The sequence below is a fragment of the Scatophagus argus genome, chromosome 9, assembly GCF_020382885.2.
Source record: "Scatophagus argus isolate fScaArg1 chromosome 9, fScaArg1.pri, whole genome shotgun sequence".
Classification (NCBI taxonomy): Eukaryota; Metazoa; Chordata; class Actinopteri; family Scatophagidae; genus Scatophagus; species Scatophagus argus.
In genome coordinates, this window is record NC_058501.1 from 10,470,279 (window position 1) to 10,492,748 (window position 22,470).

Below are 22,470 nucleotides of genomic sequence, written 5' to 3' on the forward strand. Positions count from 1 at the left end.
TTCCTCATTAACTTCACAGACAACATGGTTAAAAGTGAGGCCTAATGAAATGTTTTCTTTTAATCAAAAACTACTCTCTTGCAGAGCTTGTTATGCATCATTTATTACTGAATGAAACTTCATCAAGTGTCCCTATTTGTTTTGCTCAGCTGGTGAGATGGTAGTCTGTTTTGGGCAAAAGGTTCAAATTAGCTGGAATTTGTGTGTTATGGTCATGAATTAACAGGCAGAGAATTTGTCCTCATTCCTCTTTTATGTCTTCTTATTCTTCTTGGAGTTAGTAGACAGTGCTCAGATAAAGCAAGATGGGTGAAATGAAAACTTGTGCTTCTGCTTTATTTTCTGCCTTTTAAGATCTCAGGCTACCAGCTTGCATGGAGCAGAGCAGATGATTTTTAAAGGACAAAGATTACATCATTTATACAATGCATTATCTTTTCATTCTCTTTTTTGACACAACTTTCAGCCCTTCCCCTTCTTTTCACCTTAGACCATGCCTTATCCCTCTCCTTTCCCTCCTCCTCCTCACCCTTCCTCTCTCTGGGTCTCAGCTGTTGCCTTTACGAAAACAAGACACTCGATTATGTTCAGCTCATCGTCGTCTGAGCTCCATCAGAAACATCATACATCCAGCATGACATACATCGACCCAACATTTTCCAATATGAGGCCTGAGGCTTGATGGATGATTGCGTTTAAAAGATGGGTGCATTGTGGTGGCAGCGGTGTCAGTGTTGTGGATTATTGGTTGATTGATCGTTGTGATTGGCCTGCAAACAACAAGCTGTCATTCTGGACATGAGGGTCATAAATCTATCTGTGGGGAGCAGGCTGATTGGGTTGTTTGATGCCCCCGCTTCTGTTTTGGTTAAGTTTGAATTGGGAAGGGTCTGGTTATCAAAGCAAATTATATTTGGGCTAGTCAGACATTGCCGGCAACACAATTTCTCCCTATTGACTTGGTGGGTGGGTTCAGTGGTGTCTATTGAACGGTGGAGCAAGGAAACTGGAAAAGAAAAAGGGCAACAGGTTTCATGAAGAGTGGCAGGGAATGACTTAAATGTTTTACAGAGTGCGGTGAACAAGTGGCGTAGGAATTAAAGGACCTGAAAATTTATGTTCTCAATCGCTTATTTTAAGTGATGTTGTCCTACAAAAGCATTACCTGCCAAAGTTCAGTTTTTGCTGTTTCACTTGAGAATGTTCTCTATTTGTGTTTTTGCCTGAGCTCTTTGCACAGGTCTAAGGTGGGTGGGACTGGCAGGAATCTAATTGTAGTTGGCAGGTTACTTGCTTTTTTTGTGTTTTTTTTTTTTTTTTTTTTAGTAAAAAAATAAAAATAAAAAAATAACTTTGCTTATCATTTAATAATATTCAATATATCATTTATAATACTATAATATTCACTTGTTAAGAAAAACTTGTCAGTCACAACAAGTTTTAAAGGGCTTTATGTCAGTGTTCACGTCTCTTCTCGCAGCTTTGCAGCTGAAAACACAACCATCACAAACAACATCTTGCTGCTTTTGATTATTTGTTGTTTGGAGTTTGCACTAAAGTTTACTGCCATAACCCTGCCAGATTTACGCACATGAGCTCAGTCTCTTAAAGATATTAACAAGACAGTTTTGCCACATCTGTCATATTAGTATTGGCACCCACAGGATTAAGTGAAGAATATATATGCAGAATTAAGAATTATCTCAACAGAAATCAGTGAGATAATTGAGAGGGAATTTTTGAACAAGCAATTATAATCTTGTATCAGTTGTTTGATCTCTAACATATGTTCAAATATAAAATAATGTTCACAAAACCCAGTCACCAGCACCTTTATATTTAAGATTCAACAAAATGATATTAAAAAAATGCCTTGTGTATTTTAAGATACCATGTTGTGACTATCTCTAACAATTTACTATACCAGAAAGAATTGATAATACTAAAGATATTAACAGCAATTAAATTAAATCTTCTATCACAGCAGTCGCAACACACAAAGATCGACATTGTATGTTCATTATAGACAGCTTACAATACTGAATATATTGTATTTTAAATATAAGGAGGGAATCTGATTGTGCCTGTGTTTACATGTCAAAATGTTTTATTTCTTTGTGCTTACCTCACAGAATTACATTCATACAGAAAGAAAAGTCATCAAAATGACTCAAATCAGGTGAGAAAGCATGCACTAATGTGAAAGAGAGGAGGAGGAACAGATGAAGCTCAGATGAGGAGGGAGGAGAGTGACGGCAATGATGGGGCGGGGGGGCTGTTGTTGATTGTTTCTCATACAAGAGTGGTAACGCAGACAGATCTCCATACCAGACCACGGGGTACTTTGGGCTCTGTGCATCTGTCACTGGAGCCAACGAGGGTGGGAGGGCTTTCTACAGCTCATACATTACCAGTTCCTGTCATCTTTTTCTGTCTTCATCTTTAATACCCTGTCTTACTCTGATGCCATCTCTTACTCCTTCACTGTTTCTCTAAATGTTTTTGCTTTAATCTAACTCTAACTTATGAAGGACGGTCTGCATCAATATGGTCATCATCACTTTGCAGCTTAGTGAAGAACATCAGCACAACTGGAATTAAATTGTCCAAACAGACAGCTGGAGGAGCTTTTACCTGTCATTTTTGTCAGAGGTGAGTGTTTGCATTTTGTTTTTATATTGCTTTTCCTTTTGTAACTTGTCACATATTTGAAGGGTAATTTTATTTGTAATAATGCAGATTTTGGCTGTAACCTGTGGAGTTTCTCATGGTGATGGGGAAATTAACAAAATAAATGATTGCATTTAGTAATTTATTAGAGTATAAAGACTTTAAACAATGATATGATAGGTTGAGAGAATATTTTGTTTCAATTGTTTGATGTTGAAAATGTTTATGATGCTTGCAGATTAGATGGATATTCAATTTTAAATGTTCTAAATTTTAGAACAATGAAAACAAGTGCTATATTATGTCCAAAAATGCACATATAATAAATAACAAAAAACAAACAAACTGAAAACTTTTATGATCATTTTTTATATTCAGGAAATAAACCAGGCCTCTTACTGATAATTTGTCAAATGAAAATCATTTTGATGACATGTTGCAAATAGAAATCTGAACTAAATCTGCCGGGCAACATGTTATGATGTGACGGGTTAGTAGACACGGCAAAATGGCGATCAACGAATGTTGAGCATGCATCCCGTCACTCTGCTTTTCTCCCCTCCTCTTACTCATTCTGTATTCCATGAAACAACTCTAAAGTTTGAAATGCATTAATATTTGTTATGATCCAAACGCTTTGTGTATTTCTCTATCACACTGCCTGCTTGACATGTTGAAATATTTATCAATATTTTGTCAAACCCCATCATTAGTCCCATAGCATTGCTTCAGAGTTTAAAAGATATTTTTCTCACATTTTTTATTGCAGAATTTCTCCCCCACTGTGCCGAACCGCATTACTAAGTCTGCTTAATTTCGTGTTGATAACCCAATTTCACAAACAAGGAGTATTAAAGTTTCTTCTTGTATTTTCTCACTCTGTGTTCAAGCCTCTTCAGTTGCACCTACTTTCCTTCCTCTTCCGCAACCGGCAGCATCCCAAAAGCTGTGCATCCCTCCATGCTGACGGAGCGAGTCCCAGTCAGCCTGATGTCCTCAGTTGTAGCCCCAGAAAAACCCACCTCCAACACCATGGGCCCCAAAGAGGTCAGTGCAGATCGACACAATCGTAGCGGACTAATGGCATGCCATTCAGTCTGATTAAGAAAACCTAATTGAATCACTGCGTGATGCACATTTCTTGATGAAGTACATTTCTCTCTGACTTGGTCTGTCTGACTCAATTTATGCAAACCTAAAAGGGTTGTGTGGGAAAAGGAACCATAGTTTTAATGAAAGACAAATTTTCTGAAAGATAAAATAGACTATTTAAAAAAAAAAAAAAAAAAAATGAGAGTGGCTCACCATGTGCTCAATCATTAAATCGCATATAAATGTTTGCACATGTAGATATGATCTAAGCGTCTGTCATGCTATCTTAACCTCTATCTATTTCATCTGCCTTTCTTTACATTTACTGCACATACTACTGTATGTACAAGATTGTGCAGAGAAAGTACACAGTAAATATGAGTAAACATGACTAAATGTTACCATATGACCTTTAGAGAGATATATAGATATATATGCGGTCATTTTGTAGCCTAGTGTCTTTAAAGCCCCTATTGCATCTGATTTATTATTAACTCTGTCATTTCGTCTTTAGGTGGAGCTGATCCTGGTGAAGGAGCAGAATGGGGTTCAGTTCACCTCAACTGCCTTAGTGGCTCCAACGCCTGCTCACACCAACACCGGTGGTGAGGAGGAGAGGGAGACCTGGGGGAAGAAGATCGACTTTCTCCTGTCTGTGATCGGATTCGCCGTCGACCTCGCCAATGTCTGGAGATTCCCCTACCTGTGCTATAAGAACGGGGGAGGTGAGTTAGATTAAAGGAGTGAGGGGAGGACACTGATGTTGTATCTTGTGTAAGGGTTTGAAAAAAGAAGCCAGAGTCTGTTTCATGTGAGAAAATAAGATCATCCTCCTCTTCTATGGAAACGGTGAAGGAAGGAGTTAAAGAGCTGATTATGGAGTGTGGAAAAAGACAGTAAGCGACATGGAAAAAGATAATACGTGAAATATTAGAAAAAGAAGAGAAGAAGATGACATGAAGGTGGAATTTGTTCACACACACTGACAGGCTGTCTGTTTTCACTGGTGTGTACAATACACACATTCATGTGCATGCACAGAGTATTTATACGCACATGCTTGACACTGTATGTGCTTCAGCTTGTTGCGCTCCCTGGTTGTTTTTGTTTTGTTTTTTTTTTCCAACCCTTCACAGAGATCAGAATAGGGGAAAAGGCACAGCAGCTGCTCCGAATAGATTAGCACTAACAATCGCTGTCACTAATTATGGCTGTTTAACATAGAGCTCTCATTACGTTTAAGAGCAGTAAGTGATTCTGTAGCTGTGGTCAAGGCTGGCCATATGTCCCCAAATCCTGCATGTCATAACTGTGTGTAGAGAAAATATTATTGAGTTTCATTTGGTGCAAATAACCCAAATCTTTTTTTTTTCTTTTTATTATTATATTTTGGGGCATTCTATGCCCTAGCTGACAGTAGAGAGATAACTGAAGATTAGGGAGGAGAAAAATAAGGAATTACATGCAACAAACCAGAGACGTTGTGGTTCAAGTCAGCAACTTAACCTCTGAGCCACCAAAGCACCCAGAACCCAAACTGTTCTTAAGAGTGTTGATAATCACCACATTTTCATTGCTTTCATGTAATTCAATCATAGATCTTACAAAGACTGGCATATCTAAAATGAAAATGAGTTTCACAGATGTTGTTTCAAACAGAGCAGTAATGCCATGGAAGGTGTAATCACAGCTTGGCCTGGAGTTTCTACTCAGCAGGCTCTCTGCATCCACCATGACATGTAATGATTTCCATTTGGCACCAAGGAAGAGAATGAAATGAAATGAATGAATGAACATTTTATTTGGGCATAAACTGATGGGCAATTAATGTTGTTCTTTATTCAACCCAATTTTGAGTAATCAATTTTGAGTTTTGTATAATTATGATTAAAAATGAACATTAACATTTCTGGCTTGAAAATACTACTGAATTAGTAACTTTACAACTGATATGGTAAACTTTTTATTTTCTCCTGAAATCTGTGTGTAAATCATTTTCGAATGTCGCCTTTCATCGAGAGATTAAGTTTTATCTGTCTCTGTGCGTGCAGGTGCATTCCTGGTGCCATACCTCTTTTTCATGGTGATAGCGGGCATGCCTCTCTTCTACATGGAGCTGGCTCTGGGGCAGTATAACAGAGAAGGGGCAGCAGGGGTCTGGAAGATATGTCCCATATTTAAAGGTACGAAGTGTCATGTCAAAGGACATTTTGTCAGATATACAGACAGACACATGCCCACATTGGGCATGTACACATGCAAATGAGCCTTTCCTGACACCTGCATGTTCTCACACGAATGTCTGCACATGTATATTAAATCTGTTTGTTGTGGTATGTCCGTCTGCCTACGTGCCTGTCTGTCTGAAAATATATTGCCTTTAATATCTACATGCCTTTCTGTCTGCTTGTGTGCCCACATGCCTGTCTGTCCACATGCCAGTCTCTTTTGTCTTCTTGTCTCTGCATTGAGCAGCGACAGGCATTGTTTATCCTCCCTAGAACATCAGGTTCTGTTGGCACTCAGATGGAAAGCAAATGAAAATTGGGCTTTTAGACTTGTGTCCTGATTGTCCAAATCCTACTGTCGGATAGTGGCAGGGACCACTGGCTGACACTCTGTGGGTACTTTTCAACACATCAATAAGCAAAGCACAGTTTGGGAGAATGTCTTTGAAACACGCTCTAATGGAGAAACAAACATGAGACCAATTTGGGTTTCAAAAGTCATTGGTTGAAAATATAATTATACACTTTGCTTGGTTCAACTTTTTATGCAGTTTGCAAACTGTGACATTTTTCACCTCTGTGTTTGCACTGCATGTCCTGTTTTAATATCAATTGTTTTTATACTTTTCTTTGACTATTTAAAAGATTGTGGTTTCTCTTAAATTCATATTTAACACCTTACCATGAATCTAAAGATTCAAAAGAAATACAACCTCAAATATCATTGTTATTATTACAGGCAGACCACCTGTCGCTTCACAGTATGATGCCAGACCGCTGTCTTTTGTTACATCATGTCCTTGCTGGTCTGTGTGTGTGTCTATGAGTGTGTGTGTATGTGTATGAGTGTGTGCGTGCCTCCTGTGTGTGAACATGCGCCGTCTGTCAGGGACCACACTGAGTAGGTTGACGTTCTAATCACACGCTTCACTCTCTCGCTGTCTCTCAGCAGGGGGATAACAGTAATTATTCAAACACACACATACACATGTCCATATTGACAGTAATTATTCTGATCAACAAGCTGGTTTCCTCTCAGGATCAATGCATTTGAAGAAAAATGACTTCGAAAGGGAGACAGAGGGAGATGGAGGGATAACATGACAGCATGTGGTGCTAATAAGAGACACCACTCCCTGGACAAATATCACATCCACATTACAAAGGAATCAATAAGGCACAGTTGTGGTCAAGCCTCTTAGCAAAGATTAACAATTAAATTCAGCCTTAGAAGAGTGGACATAGTTTGTGGTTTATAGAAAGGGCAGATGTGTTGATAATTAAAGCATGAAAAGGTGATCTTTAGAAGTTGCGGTGCTTTCAGTGGCACTGCAGGCATGTATCATAGGCTACTGTAGTCATACTGAGAAAGAGATTTTTCTTTCTGGAGCTGGAATCTGTCAGAATGTAGTCACTGCTCAGAATAAAAATGCCTAAATTTAAAAATTAGAACATATGACTTTTTCCACTGATTCCCAGTGGTTATTCTTACATATTCTTACAATTTAAATATAATTAGGAACATTAAAATAATTAAGATTAGCACTGCCCCTGTCAAAGATCATTTGGTCCACTCTGCAGTGATACCAGCATATCAAAATGTGAAAAGGTGACTGTAGTCACCATCCAAGGGAAGTCTCCGTTTTCATTTCTTGACCAAGACGATGAACGAAAATAGCTTTCACGGAAACAATAAAACGTTCACTACACAATACACAATACAATACAAACCTTTTATGCTTTGGTTTTGTTTATTTGTGTTTATCCTCCCACCTGGTAATCTTTGCAGCTTAGGAAATCAATGAAAGTGTTTATCTGTAATTTAGGAACAATGTAAAAGGGCTTAGGCACTGATGGACTTGAGGGATGCTAGATTCCAGAGAAGTGCCTCTTTTTTAATATCCTCTTTCTATATCTTTTTATCCCTGTCTTTAATTCTTATAAATAATAATCATTTGTGTCCACCCAATAGGTGTTGGCTTTACAGTGATCCTCATTTCCCTCTACGTTGGTTTCTATTATAATGTCATCATCTCCTGGGCGCTGTTCTATCTCTTCTCCTCGTTCACTCGCGAGCTGCCATGGGTCCACTGCAATAACACATGGAACAGTCCTAACTGTTCCGACTGGGCTGACAACAGTTCAGTCAGTGACATTTACAAGGCCACACCTGCGCAGGAGTACTTTGAGTAAGTTGACCTGAACTGTTGAGAAATCTTGCCATAATGATTCTACAAAATTGTACCTATTTATATATCTAACTGTAATTGTACTCACTGCAGTGAGTAACTTCTTTGCTTCTACTTAATGTAAATATACAACTGAAAAACTTTTGGGTCTTTGTTGAGTCAATGCAGAATAACTGAAGTTATTCTAGACTTAGTAATGTCTAAGGATTTCTAATTACGAATAATGAAAAAACTGATCAGAAATTCAGAAATGAGCATCAGGTATTTTTTCCTCAGAACGGATCCGTAGTCTGTCTGCATTTAGCTTATATATCTTCCCTCCCTGTGAAGCTGACCAGGTGTCTCCTGTTCCAGATAGTGAGGGGTTGTCCTGTTGTGACAGTTGCTGTATTTCATCCAAGCTAGTTGAAATGGAACCACCTGCAGATAATTTGACCACATCAGTTGAACACTGGCTGATCTTATTTAGTCTCCTCTGCTTGGCTGCCTCTGGAATGATCTGATTAAAGACTTTAAGACAATTTTCAGTGATATTATAGTGTTTCAAGTGACACATGTGATTCAGCTTTAGGGAATGTAATAAAAAGTACTGGCACTTTTCATCTCCAATGCAGTTTTTGTGCGTTGACAGGATGTCATGGTCTTTGATATTTTAATTTACTTGAATAAAAAAATGTTATTGTACCAGCACTTAATGTAAAATCTGTCTGAGTGATAATCACCAGATAGATTCTAACAGAGCCAGCACTGAAGTCCTAACTGAGTAAAATCACCCAGCTTCTAAGTGGAAGCCATGATATGAACTGGTTGAATGCTCTAAATGCTTTCTTATCTCCTCTAGCACAGGGTCTATTAGACCATCCTTTAGGAATAGAAATTAAGTAACACCGTCCCTAAACCCTTGTGGCCCAAGGTGCAAGTGCAGTCAGATTTTCTTAGCAGGGTGATTGTCTTTTTCCTTCCGGAACCTGTTGACATCTTTCTTTGACCTCATGAACTTTTCATCAAGGTCAAGGAAAAGTGTTTAGGAAAAGACATATAATGTAATTTTCAAGACGATTTGACCACAGTACAAGTGTGCATGGCAAAGCCAATTTTATGCTGGTTATCAAGATCCAAATCCAGGTGTATAACTGATGTCATAAATAATACGTCATAAAGGATGTTCAGGTGGGCTGGAGTATACTCTCCCACCTAGCCATCATCCTTTGCTAGAACCGAACCAGAAAATGTGCCTTGGTGAGGTGAGCTTGAAGTGCAGCTCTGCATTACACTAGGATAAGGTTACATCATAACTGCACCTTTGTCTCTGGTTAGGTTACTATGTCAAGGGTTTCTGTCTCAGCCGAGCCTGTCTCGGAACATAGAGCACAAGCACAACCCTATACTGTAGACACTGGAAAGGTGATCAGATGGCTTTTGATAACAGGTTCTTAGGTGCTTACAATATTCCTGAGCTGCTCCCTTTAGGCCCCTGCCAGGTGAGTTTTCTGTAGGTGAGAATGTTGTAAATACAAGATCTTATGTATTCTGTAAATGTTGACTAGAATCTGGTTCTCTGTCCTTAGACGAGGGGTGCTCCACATCCAGGACAGTAAAGGTATTGATGATCTGGGTCGTCCACGCTGGCAGTTGACTTCCTGTCTAGCTGTTGTGATTGTTCTGCTTTATTTTAGTCTCTGGAAGGGAGTCAAAACCTCTGGGAAGGTAGGAAATGACACAGTGGTCATATTTTAGTAAGTCATAACTTTGTTAAAGATATGGAATAAATTTAAGAATAGAAGGAAATGTTTTGTGCTCTTGTCCAGTTTAAATCCATTAAGCAATGTAAGATTACTGTCTGTGTTTATACAAATGCGTACAAGCATTTCACTCTCTTGCTGCATGCATATGTGTGACTCTGACTGTTTGTGTGGCCTTCTTTCCCTGTGTGAATGTGTGGGTATTTTCCGTGCATTCATCATCTGTGTTTGTGTGTAAACCTTGTGCGCCCGTTTCAGGTTGTGTGGATCACAGCCACAATGCCCTATGTGGTCTTAACTGTGTTGCTACTCCGCGGAGTCACTCTGCCCGGAGCCATCGATGGCATTAAGGCCTACCTCTCTGTGGACTTCCTGAGACTCTGTGACGCCAAGGTGAGTGTCCATGGGAGGGGCTGGGGGTGAGGTGAGAGTGATGGGGGTGCAGAAGAGGAAGAAAAGGAATCATAGGGAGGTAACTGTGAAGCAGACTTTAAAGAAGTGCTTCAACATTTGAAGTTTTTATTTTATTTTCATATTTGGCTGACTGTGTCCTGCCAATGTGCTAAGCTAATCTTGGACTCAACAGTGGATAATTTTCCAGTTTTTTTCAGTGAACAAACACCACAAACACTCTTCAGTGTAAGCGTATAACAAAGGCAATTATTCTCAATGTTGACTGTACAGTTGGTGGTTATTTACATGCTCATGAAAAAATGTGTGCTCAGGATAGATGGAAAGGGTTGGAATGGATGACAGGAATAAGATAGCAGAGAGTTAAACCCAGTTTGAAAGCCAGACAGGACAGAGAAGAGTAAAAAACCTTTTCATGAGTGCCCAAGAGCACATGCTAGAAAGCAATTCCCCGAATTCCCTTTTATTTTGATCTACAGGATGTAATAATGTCACAATGTGAGGCTATTCCTCTCCGCTCAATTGATGCATATAATCTGAGAAATGATAGAGAACTGTCAGTCTTCTCTCACTATGTGCTATGGTTTACAGTGTTAAGTATCGAGAGAGAGAGAGAGGAGTGTAAAAAATGCGAGATAACTGCTTGCGTAACCTGCTTCTAATATTTCTCCTATCTGTTAACCCACCATCTTATAAAAATAACTTATTTATCTTATTAGCGGGCACTAAGAGTTCAATAAGTAAGCACGTGTGACTAAAGGACTCAGTTATGGAGAATGAGGGAGAAAGCAAGAAGCAGAGAGCTACATGCATGACAGCAATTGGAGAATTAGATTAGATAGATGCATGGAGCAGTAATTTGCAAAATTACCCCCCGTATTCACTAGCGTCTTTCATCTATTGCTGTTGAATGAGTTTCCTGCAATTATCCCTAATAATGCTTTTTTTCCACTGCTGTGCCTTTTGTTTGCCGCTTCACACAAGTGCGCTTGTTTTGTCGCTCCCCAGGTCTGGATTGAGGCTGCGACACAGATCTGCTTCTCTCTGGGAGTGGGATTTGGTGTGCTAATTGCCTTTTCTAGCTACAACAAATTCAGCAACAACTGTTACAGGTAAAAACACACAGGGAGAGGCAGGAGGGGACTCACAGAGGCGGACAGAGGACAGGGAGTTGCTTCGCCACTCTCACGCACACACGCACACACACATGCAACATAAGCAGGTGAATTACAATAACCTTTGAAGCTCCTTGAAACCCGCACACCATGCTGTGCAACAGACAACCAATCAAAACTGTCGCACTCTTTGAAAATCATCAGCATCCCACAAGAGGCTTTTATCTCTTTTTTTTGTCTTTTTAAATGTTTCTGATTACTGACACAGGACGCTGTCCACCATGACCATTTCTCATTGAGTATAGCAAGTCACTGATAATATATTTCCACAAAATGCCAAAAATGTCTCATGTTGAAAAGTAATGATTGCGATTGTAGTGTAATTTTCTGTTGGACAATGTTACTGGGTGTGTAAATTTAGTCACCTTATTTCCCTTTTGTACATTTTTACACACCAGGTTCTATTCTTATTCAGCATTGACCAACCAATTTCCTTGTTAATTTTCTCTACTTCATCATTTTTGCAGTTGAGAAAGGTAAAAACTATAACAGCCACTAGCTACCAGTGACTTACCTGTCACATAACTGTGACAAAACATTTACAACCTGACTAATCCATAAAATCTACTAACTAAATTATTATGTGACCCAGACTCATTACAGCAAACCAGCATTCTTTTCACATAAAAGCACAGAGGAGGCGAGCTTTGACTCGCCTCTGACATTCATTGGCAGGCTGGTCAGTTATGTTGATATTGACTTTTTGATGACTGATGAGTGACTGATTAATTTTTTGTGTTCTAATTTTGGACTGTTTCTTCCATCTGGTTTGACTTTTTCAATCCAGAGACGCCATAATCACCAGCTCCATCAACTCTTTGACCAGTTTCTTCTCTGGCTTTGTGGTCTTCTCCTTCCTTGGGTACATGTCCCACAAGCACAATGTAGCCCTGGACAAAGTTGCCAGAGATGGTAAGTCATAATTTGTGTCTGCTTGTACTGTAGTGTTTATATATATGTTGTAGACATTTGGGTGCAGACACCATGTTAAAGCCACATACCTTTCAAAAATAATGGAAAGAAACACCATGTGAAAAAACATCCATGTACCAGTTTACCTGTCCTTCTATACCTTTCCTGTAAATATGAAGAAATCTGGAGTTCAATCGAAATTAAACTTGTTGCACCAAGCCTCTTTACCCCACTGTTTTTGTTGTTTTTTTTTTTTACAATATATATGTTACATCTACTCTTTTCTGTCTGCTTCTACTGTATGTTAAATGTTTCAAACCGTCATTTGTGTACATTACATTTTCTTCTTTCCTCTTTTGAATTTCGTGGTCTTTAGGTGCTGGTTTGGTGTTTGTTATTTACCCAGAAGCCATTGCAACCTTACCTGGGTCATCAGTGTGGGCGGTTATCTTTTTCATCATGCTGTTGACGCTGGGCATTGACAGTGCTGTGAGTATGCATCCACCCACCCACACACATTCACACAAACACCTGTTATTTCAGCCAGGTTATACATGCCTCTTCTTTACATGACATAAACTGTTTCTGAAAAGTTGTGACGTTGCTGCAGTGTCTCTGGGGTTTGAATTCATGTTGAATGAAATGTTTTCCAGACATTCGTTGGACAAAGTATAAAACAGCAATTTACATTTTCAATTTTTTGTGTTTTAGAGTTTCAACACTGCATCTGTGAAATAAAACACAAGATGTCTGCAGTGCAGCTCAGTTCCTTGTGTTTTGTTCTAACTCCTCTGTCTTCTAGATGGGTGGGATGGAATCAGTCATCACAGGGCTGATCGATGAGTTTAAATTTCTCCACAAGCACAGAGAGCTGTTCACCCTCTTCATCGTCGTTGCCACCTTCCTTATATCCCTCTTCTGTGTCACAAATGTAAGTTTCGGTCTGTTGCTTTGTGTAATATTAAATATTCATATTTGCAGTGTGGTTATACTGTAGTCAATTCATACATAAATTTAAACATTTCCACAAACTCTGATTGTAACACTGTCCTGCTCCTACATTTCTCCAGGGCGGGATGTATGTGTTCACTCTGCTGGACCACTTTGCGGCGGGAACATCGATTCTTTTTGGAGTGCTTATTGAAGCCATCGGCATTGCATGGTTTTATGGTGAGAAAGAAGGACAGGTGAAAAGAAGAAGAAAAAGAGATGATTCATGATTTTCATGGTCAGCAAAGCTGATGCTATATTAAGACTTGGATGAGAAATCTGTTGGTATAGTTGTGCTGTGCCTCAATGGAACATAGTTCTATTAGATATAAGGATGATGCAGCTAGAGGGTCAATTCCCAATAATGGTCTGGGCCTCTTCAGTCTCTGTGCATGTATTGTCAGGGTACAAGGATAAATTGTAGCTATGGTGCTCATACGAGCCTGATGAGGTTCCAATGACCCGACTTATGACCGCTGCTAGTTTAACCTTTGTGTTGGCACAGCAGTGCCGAGCCACCACATTAAAAAAATTGCAGCTGGGGAACGTTCCCGTTTTGACAGGAGTCAGCTGTCTAATAGCTAGGTTGTAGATTGTTGTGGGTGGCAAGTGGCAGGGGTTCTCTCCAGATGTCCCAGTTCTTCTGATGCTCAATTTTACACAATTTTGGCATCATCTCTGCAGTGGTACTTGTGTTTTTTCAAATCTCTGAAAACTTTTATTCATCTCCACATGAGAATTTTCTTTATACTGTATGATGTTTGTTAGGCCCCCAAATTCAACCTGAGATGTGCTAAATAGTGACCTCTAATGGCTGTGTAAGTATCTGCAGGAAAATTTTGTGATTTTTTTTTTATTATTATTGTTTCAGTAAATTAACAGCTTAGGACCAACTGCTTGATGATGGATATTTAACCTCACATGCATTTCACAGAGAAAAACTGACTTTTAATAGAGCGTGAAAATCCAATTTTGAAATCCCATTTTGAACCACCGCCATGCACGAAATATTATAAAAACAGTCTAAAGGTCAGGAAAATGTTTGACCTGAACTTCAGTATTGAGTTTCTTGTCTCATATCTACTGAACCTGTGGAGGGATCCATAAAGGGCTAAATACTAAGCAGGCCCCAGGCAGTGGGGTCAGAATATTGCCCCACTTTGGTGGGTCCTGACCTTGGCAAGTCAGATAAATCAAGCCTAAGGCTTTACTGGGCCTTTTTCCCATCCTTATAACTGCTGACAGGAACCCTTGACCCCTGTCCACTGTGGTCTTTCGTTCTGCTGTCCACGACATAAGTACATTTAGCTGTGCTGAATTCCTGGTCGTCAGTCTGAATATATTCCTCTGCAGTGAAAGATGCCTTCCAGGCAGGAAGTCATGGGAGAAAACTATATAGCCAGGGTTATTAGAGAAATAAAGCCATGATAGGGTAAAAATGCTGCAGCAGCTTATTACACTTGACTCTGCAGAGTGACTCTACTTACTGAAATAGTCACAAATTTTGGGTTGTATTTTATTAACAACCTTTAGTGTCATAGGTTTATGCATGGCCAACTTATTATTTAATCTATTTCATAGTAGGGATCATGCCAAAAGCACCCACTGCTTTGATTATATTTTCAGTACCTGATATTCACAGGTGGAAATGTACTAAGCAGCAAAGACAAGGACTGTACCCCAAACCTGCTGTGAATGTAATGAACAACAGGTTTTGCAGGTTTGAACAAAGGCTGCATTTAACCATGCCTTTGAGATAGTATGAAGAATCTACATGTGTTTCAGGTGTGGACCGATTCAGTGATGACATTGAGGAGATGATTGGCCAGCGACCAGGAAGGTACTGGAGGCTGTGCTGGAAGTTTGTCAGTCCCTGCTTCCTCCTGGTGAGTCTGTCCAAAGACTCAATGTTCACTGGAACCTGAACCAAGACAAGTTCACCATAAAGGGCAGGATGAAAGTAGTGACTTTAGCCAACATACAGAGCATCAGACAGTCTGTCAGTTGAGTGGTTCAAATGACTGAAACTCAAGCAACTTGTCCTCATAAGTTGCTGTGCATATACAGTATGTACTGGTTTGACAATGCAAATATTGCCACTGATTTTTACTGCTATAGTAGAAAACCCAATGCTTTCACTTGCATTAGAGCACAGAAGAAAAATTAACAGGTCATCTCTTGTGAATTGATCAAGTCTTTTGTATTCAATGTATTTCCTCCATAGTTTATGGTGGTGGTGAGCTTTGCCACATTCAACCCTCCAAACTACGGCTCCTACATGTTTCCTTCATGGGCTAACATGGTGGGCTGGTGTCTGGCCATTTCCTCAATGACCATGGTGCCTCTTTACGCCATCTACAAACTCTGCACACTGCCTGGAAAGTTTTGCGATGTAAGTCAGAGCTATGAGATAAATGATAATCATTCATCCTCAGTAAGCTTTTTGGACAGTAACCTTTTATTAAAGATATATATTTTTTTATATATGTAGTATCAATTGTTAATCGTTCTTTTTCCTCCTGAAGAGACTGGCTTATGCCATCACCCCAGAGACAGAGCATCATTTGGTAGATAATGGGGAGGTTCGGCAGTTCACAGTAAGTGCTGACTTTATTACAATTTATTTGTAGTGTATCCTCAGAAATGTTTATTGCTGTAGTTTGCTGAAGCCACATGTATCTGCAGGTTTTGTACAAATATTCATATTGATAATATCACTGATTTTAAGCCTGTTTCAATTAAATGAAGCATTATGACTCGTACAGTAGAATAACAGTTTTACTTCATGGGCATATTCCATTTTTCCCACAGCTGCATCACTGGTTGGTGGTTTGAAAAATACATAGAGAGAGAGTGAAAGAGTGAGAGAGAGATAGAGAGAGAGAGAGAGAGAGAGAGAGAGAGAGAGAGAGAGAGAATGAGAGTATGGACATTGGGTGGATGAATGGATGCACAGCAAAGGTCTGAAGAGCTACATAGAAGAAAGAAATAGCCGTTTGAATCAGTCACAATGGTGGTGGTGATGATGGTGGGAGTAGTTTAAAAGTGCCAATAAAAAAAACATAGAAACTGTAGTGTTCTTTAATTCCATTAGTGGATGTGTGAAGCTGTGCTTTGTGTTGGAATTGGTGAATGGGATTCAGTCAAACAGGTAATGTGGTGTTCAGACTAGTTCTTCCATCAACAAGAATCTCTTCTTGAAGGAGTATCATACAGATTTTAGCCTGTTTGTTAATTTTACCTCACACTTTCACTTGTTACAGTGTGAGAAATGGGCTCATATTACCCATTCAATAGAGTGAACCACTGACATGATCAGTGGTTTACTAGTGCATAGTAAAGTGGTATTTCTTTGAGTCAAGATGCACATTTAAAAGATCATATATTTTGTTTATGTAACTGGGGATGAAGATGAGTTACACACAACATCTGGAATTTTTTTTTTTATTTTAACTAATTTGTACTTATTCCATACATACACAAACTCTTCACTTTTTTTTAGTAGTCGAGATATGTAGCCAAGATATGTAGGAAATAAATGCCACAGCTTTTACTGAATCCCAGTCCATGTCCATTTCTTGTTTATAGTATTTACTTGCTCTTCTAAAAGACTGTTATAATAAACACAATTCCTGCAGAATTTGACAAAAAAAAGGACCCACATTTGTTTACAACAGAAAATTTTACAAGAAAGAACAGTTGCAACACCAACAGACTGGGAAAAAAAAGTAAGTCCAAATAAACATTACCTGAGCTTTCTCGCTAGGTAAGGTCACAAAAGGATTCATCACATACAAGCCTGTGTTCCTGCTTTTAATCATATTGCATGGACTAACAAAAACACAGTCTGACCAGCAGAGCAGTTGAGTAGTGTTACAAAGTGTTGGTTTATTGTGACACTGTCATTCCATCGCATAAGTGAATATATTAAAACTAATACTAAAACAGAGCCTGTTTGTAATCACACTTGAATAGTTTTAAAGTGGCCTCAAAGCCCCAAACTTTCTAAACTTTTTGTCAACTTCCCAATAAATGTCACTGACACAATAACAAAAACATCATCAGCCACACTGCTGACCTAATCAACCAAAGACTAAAGGGAACATTCAGATACTACTTTCTCATGAGTTTATTTTGCCAAGGGATTTTCCTTTTTCTAATCAATAGACCACTTGATTGTTAACTTCATCACACCAGGTCAATCTCTCTCCCCCATCAAACCAATTAGGCTACTGCCAGTGCAAACATGTATTTTCTTTTTTGAGTAAACTGACGATTTGATGTGCAGGATTTTTTTTTCCCCCCAGGTGGTGATTTGAAAGCATAAAGCTTTAATTTTACCGTTTACAGAACTATGTTCAGTGTTTCAAGACTGTTTTAAAAGCTGCTTTTTATTAAACTGCAAACTAAAAGTGTGTAATATATGAAGTCATTTAAATTATTTATCTGTGTAAATGTAATGTAGAGGAGGGATGGTATTGTATTGTGCTGTATGATATGAATAACGGGACTATATATCCATATAAACTTTCCTCTAATTAACTTTTTATGTTGAATCAAACATCAATACATACATCGTTTTTCAAACAGTTCAGCAGTGACTTGTTTTCACGTTGTGGTACATGTAAGACACTGAAGGGTTAATTATGTCCCAAATTGTATGCCTGTGCTGCTGTACTGTGCCGTGTGGTGTTTCTAACTGTATGACTTTGTTTTGTACTGTCAAATAAAGTATAATTAATTAAATTATTACATTACATGTCCCTCTCTGTTTTGGCTTTTTTTTTTTTATTTTATAATGAAATTAAAATTCTGTGTGCCGCTCAGTCAGGGACAGACATAAATCTGCGTCTTTGTTATTTCAGCAAAATTATCACTTGTTTTTTTCGAAATTGAAATAACGTTTCATCATTATTCTTGCAATTTTTTTGTGAATTTAAACAAATCTGAGATTTATTTGTTCAATATTGAATTAATTGACATATTGCATCATTCTGCCTTTGTAGAAAATGCATGCCATAACACCTTCGATTCAGTAAGTTGTTGGAAAATAAAGTCTTAAAGTGTTATCATCATTAGTAGAAAATGTGTCAGGGGCTCCTCCTTGATGCTTGTGCTGCACAAAACGACTAAACATTAATCCATCATAATGTTCAGTATTCCTAAATGAGACACTGGTCATTTAGACTACAAACAGATAAACACGCATGTAATATCCCAAACAGAGAAAGCACAAATAGGAAAAAATCAAGACATACCATTATTGTTGAAGAGTTCCTATAATCATTGTGAGCTTTTTCAAAATTGATCACTGTGACCCTGAATCAACAGTGTTCATTACAGTAACCAGAGAACCAATACACACTGTCCCAGAGACAATCCACACAGACAGAGGACCCAATATTCACAGCAGACAACATTTGGAGATGATTGCTCTCTAGAAAGCTTTCAGATATATTGACCTCTGTCCTAATTGGCAAATGGTCTGACCATCATTCTTGAGTTAGGTTTTTCTTGTAAGATTTATACACTATTGATCTTTTGCAAAACCGAATATTTATACTCATATCTATTACAAGTAGGACAAACCAACCTTCTATTTTGTATGTGGATGTCCAATAATTACAGTTTTGATCAGTAGTTATTTATTATGGGATATTTATTGGACCTTTTACAGAGGAAAAGAAAGAAATAAATAGAATAGAAATGTGTCATCTTTGTCATTTCACCCCTGACCAAGCGCAAAATCCCTGCATCGTTTGTTCCTGTATGACTAAGCCTGCGTGAAGGAGTTACAGTATCCTAAAGTAGAATGCCAGTGGGAAGAGGGAATTATTACTGCAGCTATCTTTAATCTTTAATTGTGTACCTCTTAATGAAAGGGTTTTTCACATAAATATTCACTAACTGTTCTGTTACATCTGTAATCCACAATAATTACCCACTCAAAAAGCCTCTGACATTGGCACGCTACAGCATTCATGATCAGGTGAGCTGAAAATGGAACATCTGTATGAAGCTAAATGATAGAAAACAAATATTGTCAATAACAGTAGAGACTTGATTGAATACATTTGTATTACTGCACTGATGATGTGTAGCAGTAAACCTGTCTGCATCACTCACACCATCAACTGTCTGTCATTCTTCTTACATTTTTTATGACATGAAAAAACATTTTTAATGAATCTAAATGTGTGTGTTGGTTGATGCCGTCTTTCCTCCACTTGTTGACTCTGGTAAAGGGCTATGACAGAGTTTAGCTGTGTGGTTTTCCAAATTTTGTCAAGATAGGACAATTGTAAAGCAATTTTGGCCGTGTAAGGATGGGGTTTAAAAGGTGCCATTATCGCATCCAATAAACAACAGCAATTTTGTATAATTTCATGTCTTGCCAGTGACGCTGAAACGGAAGGGATATGCATGAGGAGAGGTGGAAGAAAATGTGATTTTCTTCTTTCTTTGTTTTAACATTATGGATGGCAAAGAGGATGCATACAACCAACAATCAATTAGTGGTTTTAACTGGAATATCTCCTTAATACTGATAATGAAGGAACAGGTGAAGATGATATTGTTTGTAGCTGCTGCTGCCCACCTGTCACATCCTACCAGTCCTGTGGGTTGTTGATGATCTGGCTCTTCTACACATCAAAGCGAATATGTTAGACCTTGGTGTTCCAAATCCCTGGTGTGGCATCCGTCATTGAGCTTGACATACTCACTTCTGCACACAGCATGGCCTCTGGAATAAATCTCCTTGAGTGGGATTGGACTTTTCTCTTTTCTGGAATTGCTCCAGCTGAGAAGCAGAGGGCAGATGTGAGGTTTTTTTTAACCGTCTGACTCTCTGTTGGAGTTTACCCTGGTGAATGAAAGGGTTGCTTCCCTGTGCCTCTGGATTGGGGAGCGGGTCCTGACTGTTGTTTGTGGATATGTACCATACGACAGTTCAGAGTATCCACCCTTTTTGGAGTCCTTGGGGTACTGGAAGATGCCCCTACTGGGGACTCCATAATTCTACTGGGGGACTTCAGTGCTCATGTAGGCAATGACAATGTGACCTGCAAGGGTATGACTGGCAGGAACGGCCTGTCTGATCTGAATCCAGGTGGTATTCAGTGATTGGACTTGCCCATAACGAACACCGTGTTTGAACACACAGGTGTTTTTAAGCACATTTGGCACCATGACACCCAGTGGTGTGGGTTTGCTGGGAACGTCTGGTTGATGCCTCTGTCAGGATGGACTTCAACTCCTAGACAGAGCTTCTACTGCATCCCAGGGGTGGTGGAGAACATGGAATCCGAGTGGGCCATTTTAAGTGCTGCCATTGCTGAGGCAGCTGTTCAGAGCTGCGGTCAGAACCTGAACCCCTGAACCTGCTGGTGAACACCAGGTGTGAAGGGTGCCATCAAGCTGAAGGAGTCCCACAGGACATGGTTGGCTTGTGATACTCCTGTGGCAGTTTACAGCTATCGGCAGGCCAAAGAATGTGTAGCTGCAGTCAACTCCTTAATCCCACCAACACATATTCGGTGGAGGAAACGGAATCGGAGGATTCAGGGATGGGCTCTCCCATCAGTGGGGTCAGAAGTTGCTGAGGTAGTGAAACAGCTCCATGGCAGCAGTGTTCTGGGGATGGATGAGATCTGTAGTCGTAGGGCTGTCATTGCTGACATGCCTCTGCAACATTGAGTGGTCATTGGGAACAGTGCCTTTGGAGTAACAGACTGAGGTGGTGGTCCCTTCTTTAAGAAGTGGGACCAGAGGGTGTGTCCCAACTATAGAGGGATCACACTCTTCAGCCTCTCTGGGAAAGTCTATGCCAGGGTGCTGGAAAGGATAGTCCGTCCATCAGTCACACCTGCGCTCAGCCTTGGAGATAAGGTGGGGACTTCAGACATCTGGGAGGAGATCAGAGTAGAGCTGCTGCTTCTCCACATTGAGAGGAGCCAGTTGAGGTGGTTCAGGCATCTGCTTGAGATGCATCCTGGATGTCTCCCTTGTGAGTTGTCTAGGAGGAGGCCCCTGGTCAGACCCAGGACACGATGGAGGAACTACATCTCTTGCCTGGCCTGGGAATGCCTTGGTGTTCCCCCAGATGAGCTGGTGGAAGTGGCCAGGAACAGGACAGTCTGGGCTTCCTTGCTGAGACTTTCTTTGTTATGCAGACAATATTCAATTGCACTTCTTGTTTAAACCGTAACATTTTACAAGGCTGTCTTTTCCACAAAACTGTCTCATAAAACATTGGATTGTTTTTTTTTTGTTTGGTTTTTTTTTTTTCAGTAATGCTGACAAAAAAGTTCTTATTTCCATTCCTTTGTCTCAGAGGCTCAGGGCTTTTGCGTCAATATCCTGTCTTTACTATTACAATTCTCTCTTCACCTCCTTGACAAAGACTTCCCTGGCTCGCTTACAAAACGTCCAGAATACTGCTGTGAAGCTTTTGATCAAGTCCTTCAAGAGATCTCAGGTAAGTGTTTCATGATTCTTTTTCACTGGCTTCCTATCACATTTAGAATCCCATTTATAATTCTTGTAATAGAATCTTGCTTGGCCACTGCATCCCATGTCTGTTGTTCTGCTTTGTTTACCTCCAACTTCAACATCATGAAACTACACTTGATCTGAGTTATACTACATTTGCAATTTTCACAGAATACAACAAAATATTGTGCAGTTCTGAGTTTCACAGAGGCGCAGGAGCAAGTGTGACTTTCCATGCCTTTCACACCAACACTTCTTCAACAAAGAACACTGATAACTTCCTTCTTAAGGGTGTGTGTGTGTGTGTGTGTGTGTGTGTGTGTGTGTGTGTGTGTGTGTGTATGCATGCATATTCCAGTAGTTGTGGGGACATACTCACATTGTGAGGACCCACCTTACTTATCAAGACAAAATGCCAGATGCCAGTCCCCACAATGTAATAAGTTGCACAATGTAATATTAGTGTGAAAACTTGCTTTAAGGTTAGGTTGAGGTTAGGCAAGTCATGTTTATTGTTATAGTGAGGTGTTGTTGTTGTTAAGTCTGATGGAAACACAACTGTCTGTGT

General features: G+C 39.5%; 1 protein-coding gene across 1 annotated transcript; it reads left to right on the top strand.

Moving 5' to 3' along the window:
* The first annotated feature begins 2,074 nt into the window (after positions 1-2,074).
* On the top strand, positions 2,075-18,163 carry slc6a3 (solute carrier family 6 member 3). The gene is made up of 16 exons (XM_046400521.1): positions 2,075-2,652; positions 3,561-3,717; positions 4,277-4,487; positions 5,814-5,945; positions 7,963-8,179; positions 9,748-9,886; positions 10,180-10,314; positions 11,341-11,444; positions 12,295-12,419; positions 12,796-12,908; positions 13,222-13,350; positions 13,490-13,589; positions 15,195-15,295; positions 15,634-15,801; positions 15,935-16,006; positions 16,221-18,163. Exons 2-16 carry the CDS (start codon positions 3,631-3,633, stop codon positions 16,242-16,244), a joined length of 1,857 nt encoding a protein of 618 aa, XP_046256477.1. The 5' UTR covers positions 2,075-2,652; positions 3,561-3,630; the 3' UTR covers positions 16,245-18,163.
* The last annotated feature ends 4,307 nt before the right edge of the window (positions 18,164-22,470 follow it).

What these genes read in the sequence shown, in the direction of transcription:
- slc6a3 (XM_046400521.1), top strand. Translation starts at nt 3,631, where the DNA reads ATGCTGACGGAGCGAGTCCCAGTCAGCCTGATGTCCTCAGTTGTAGCC. An exon ending in GATATGTCCCATATTTAAAG is followed by an intron (nt 5,946 to 7,962) that starts GTACGAAGTGTC and finishes TCCACCCAATAG; the next exon opens with GTGTTGGCTTTACAGTGATC. An exon ending in GGACAAAGTTGCCAGAGATG is followed by an intron (nt 12,420 to 12,795) that starts GTAAGTCATAAT and finishes CGTGGTCTTTAG; the next exon opens with GTGCTGGTTTGGTGTTTGTT.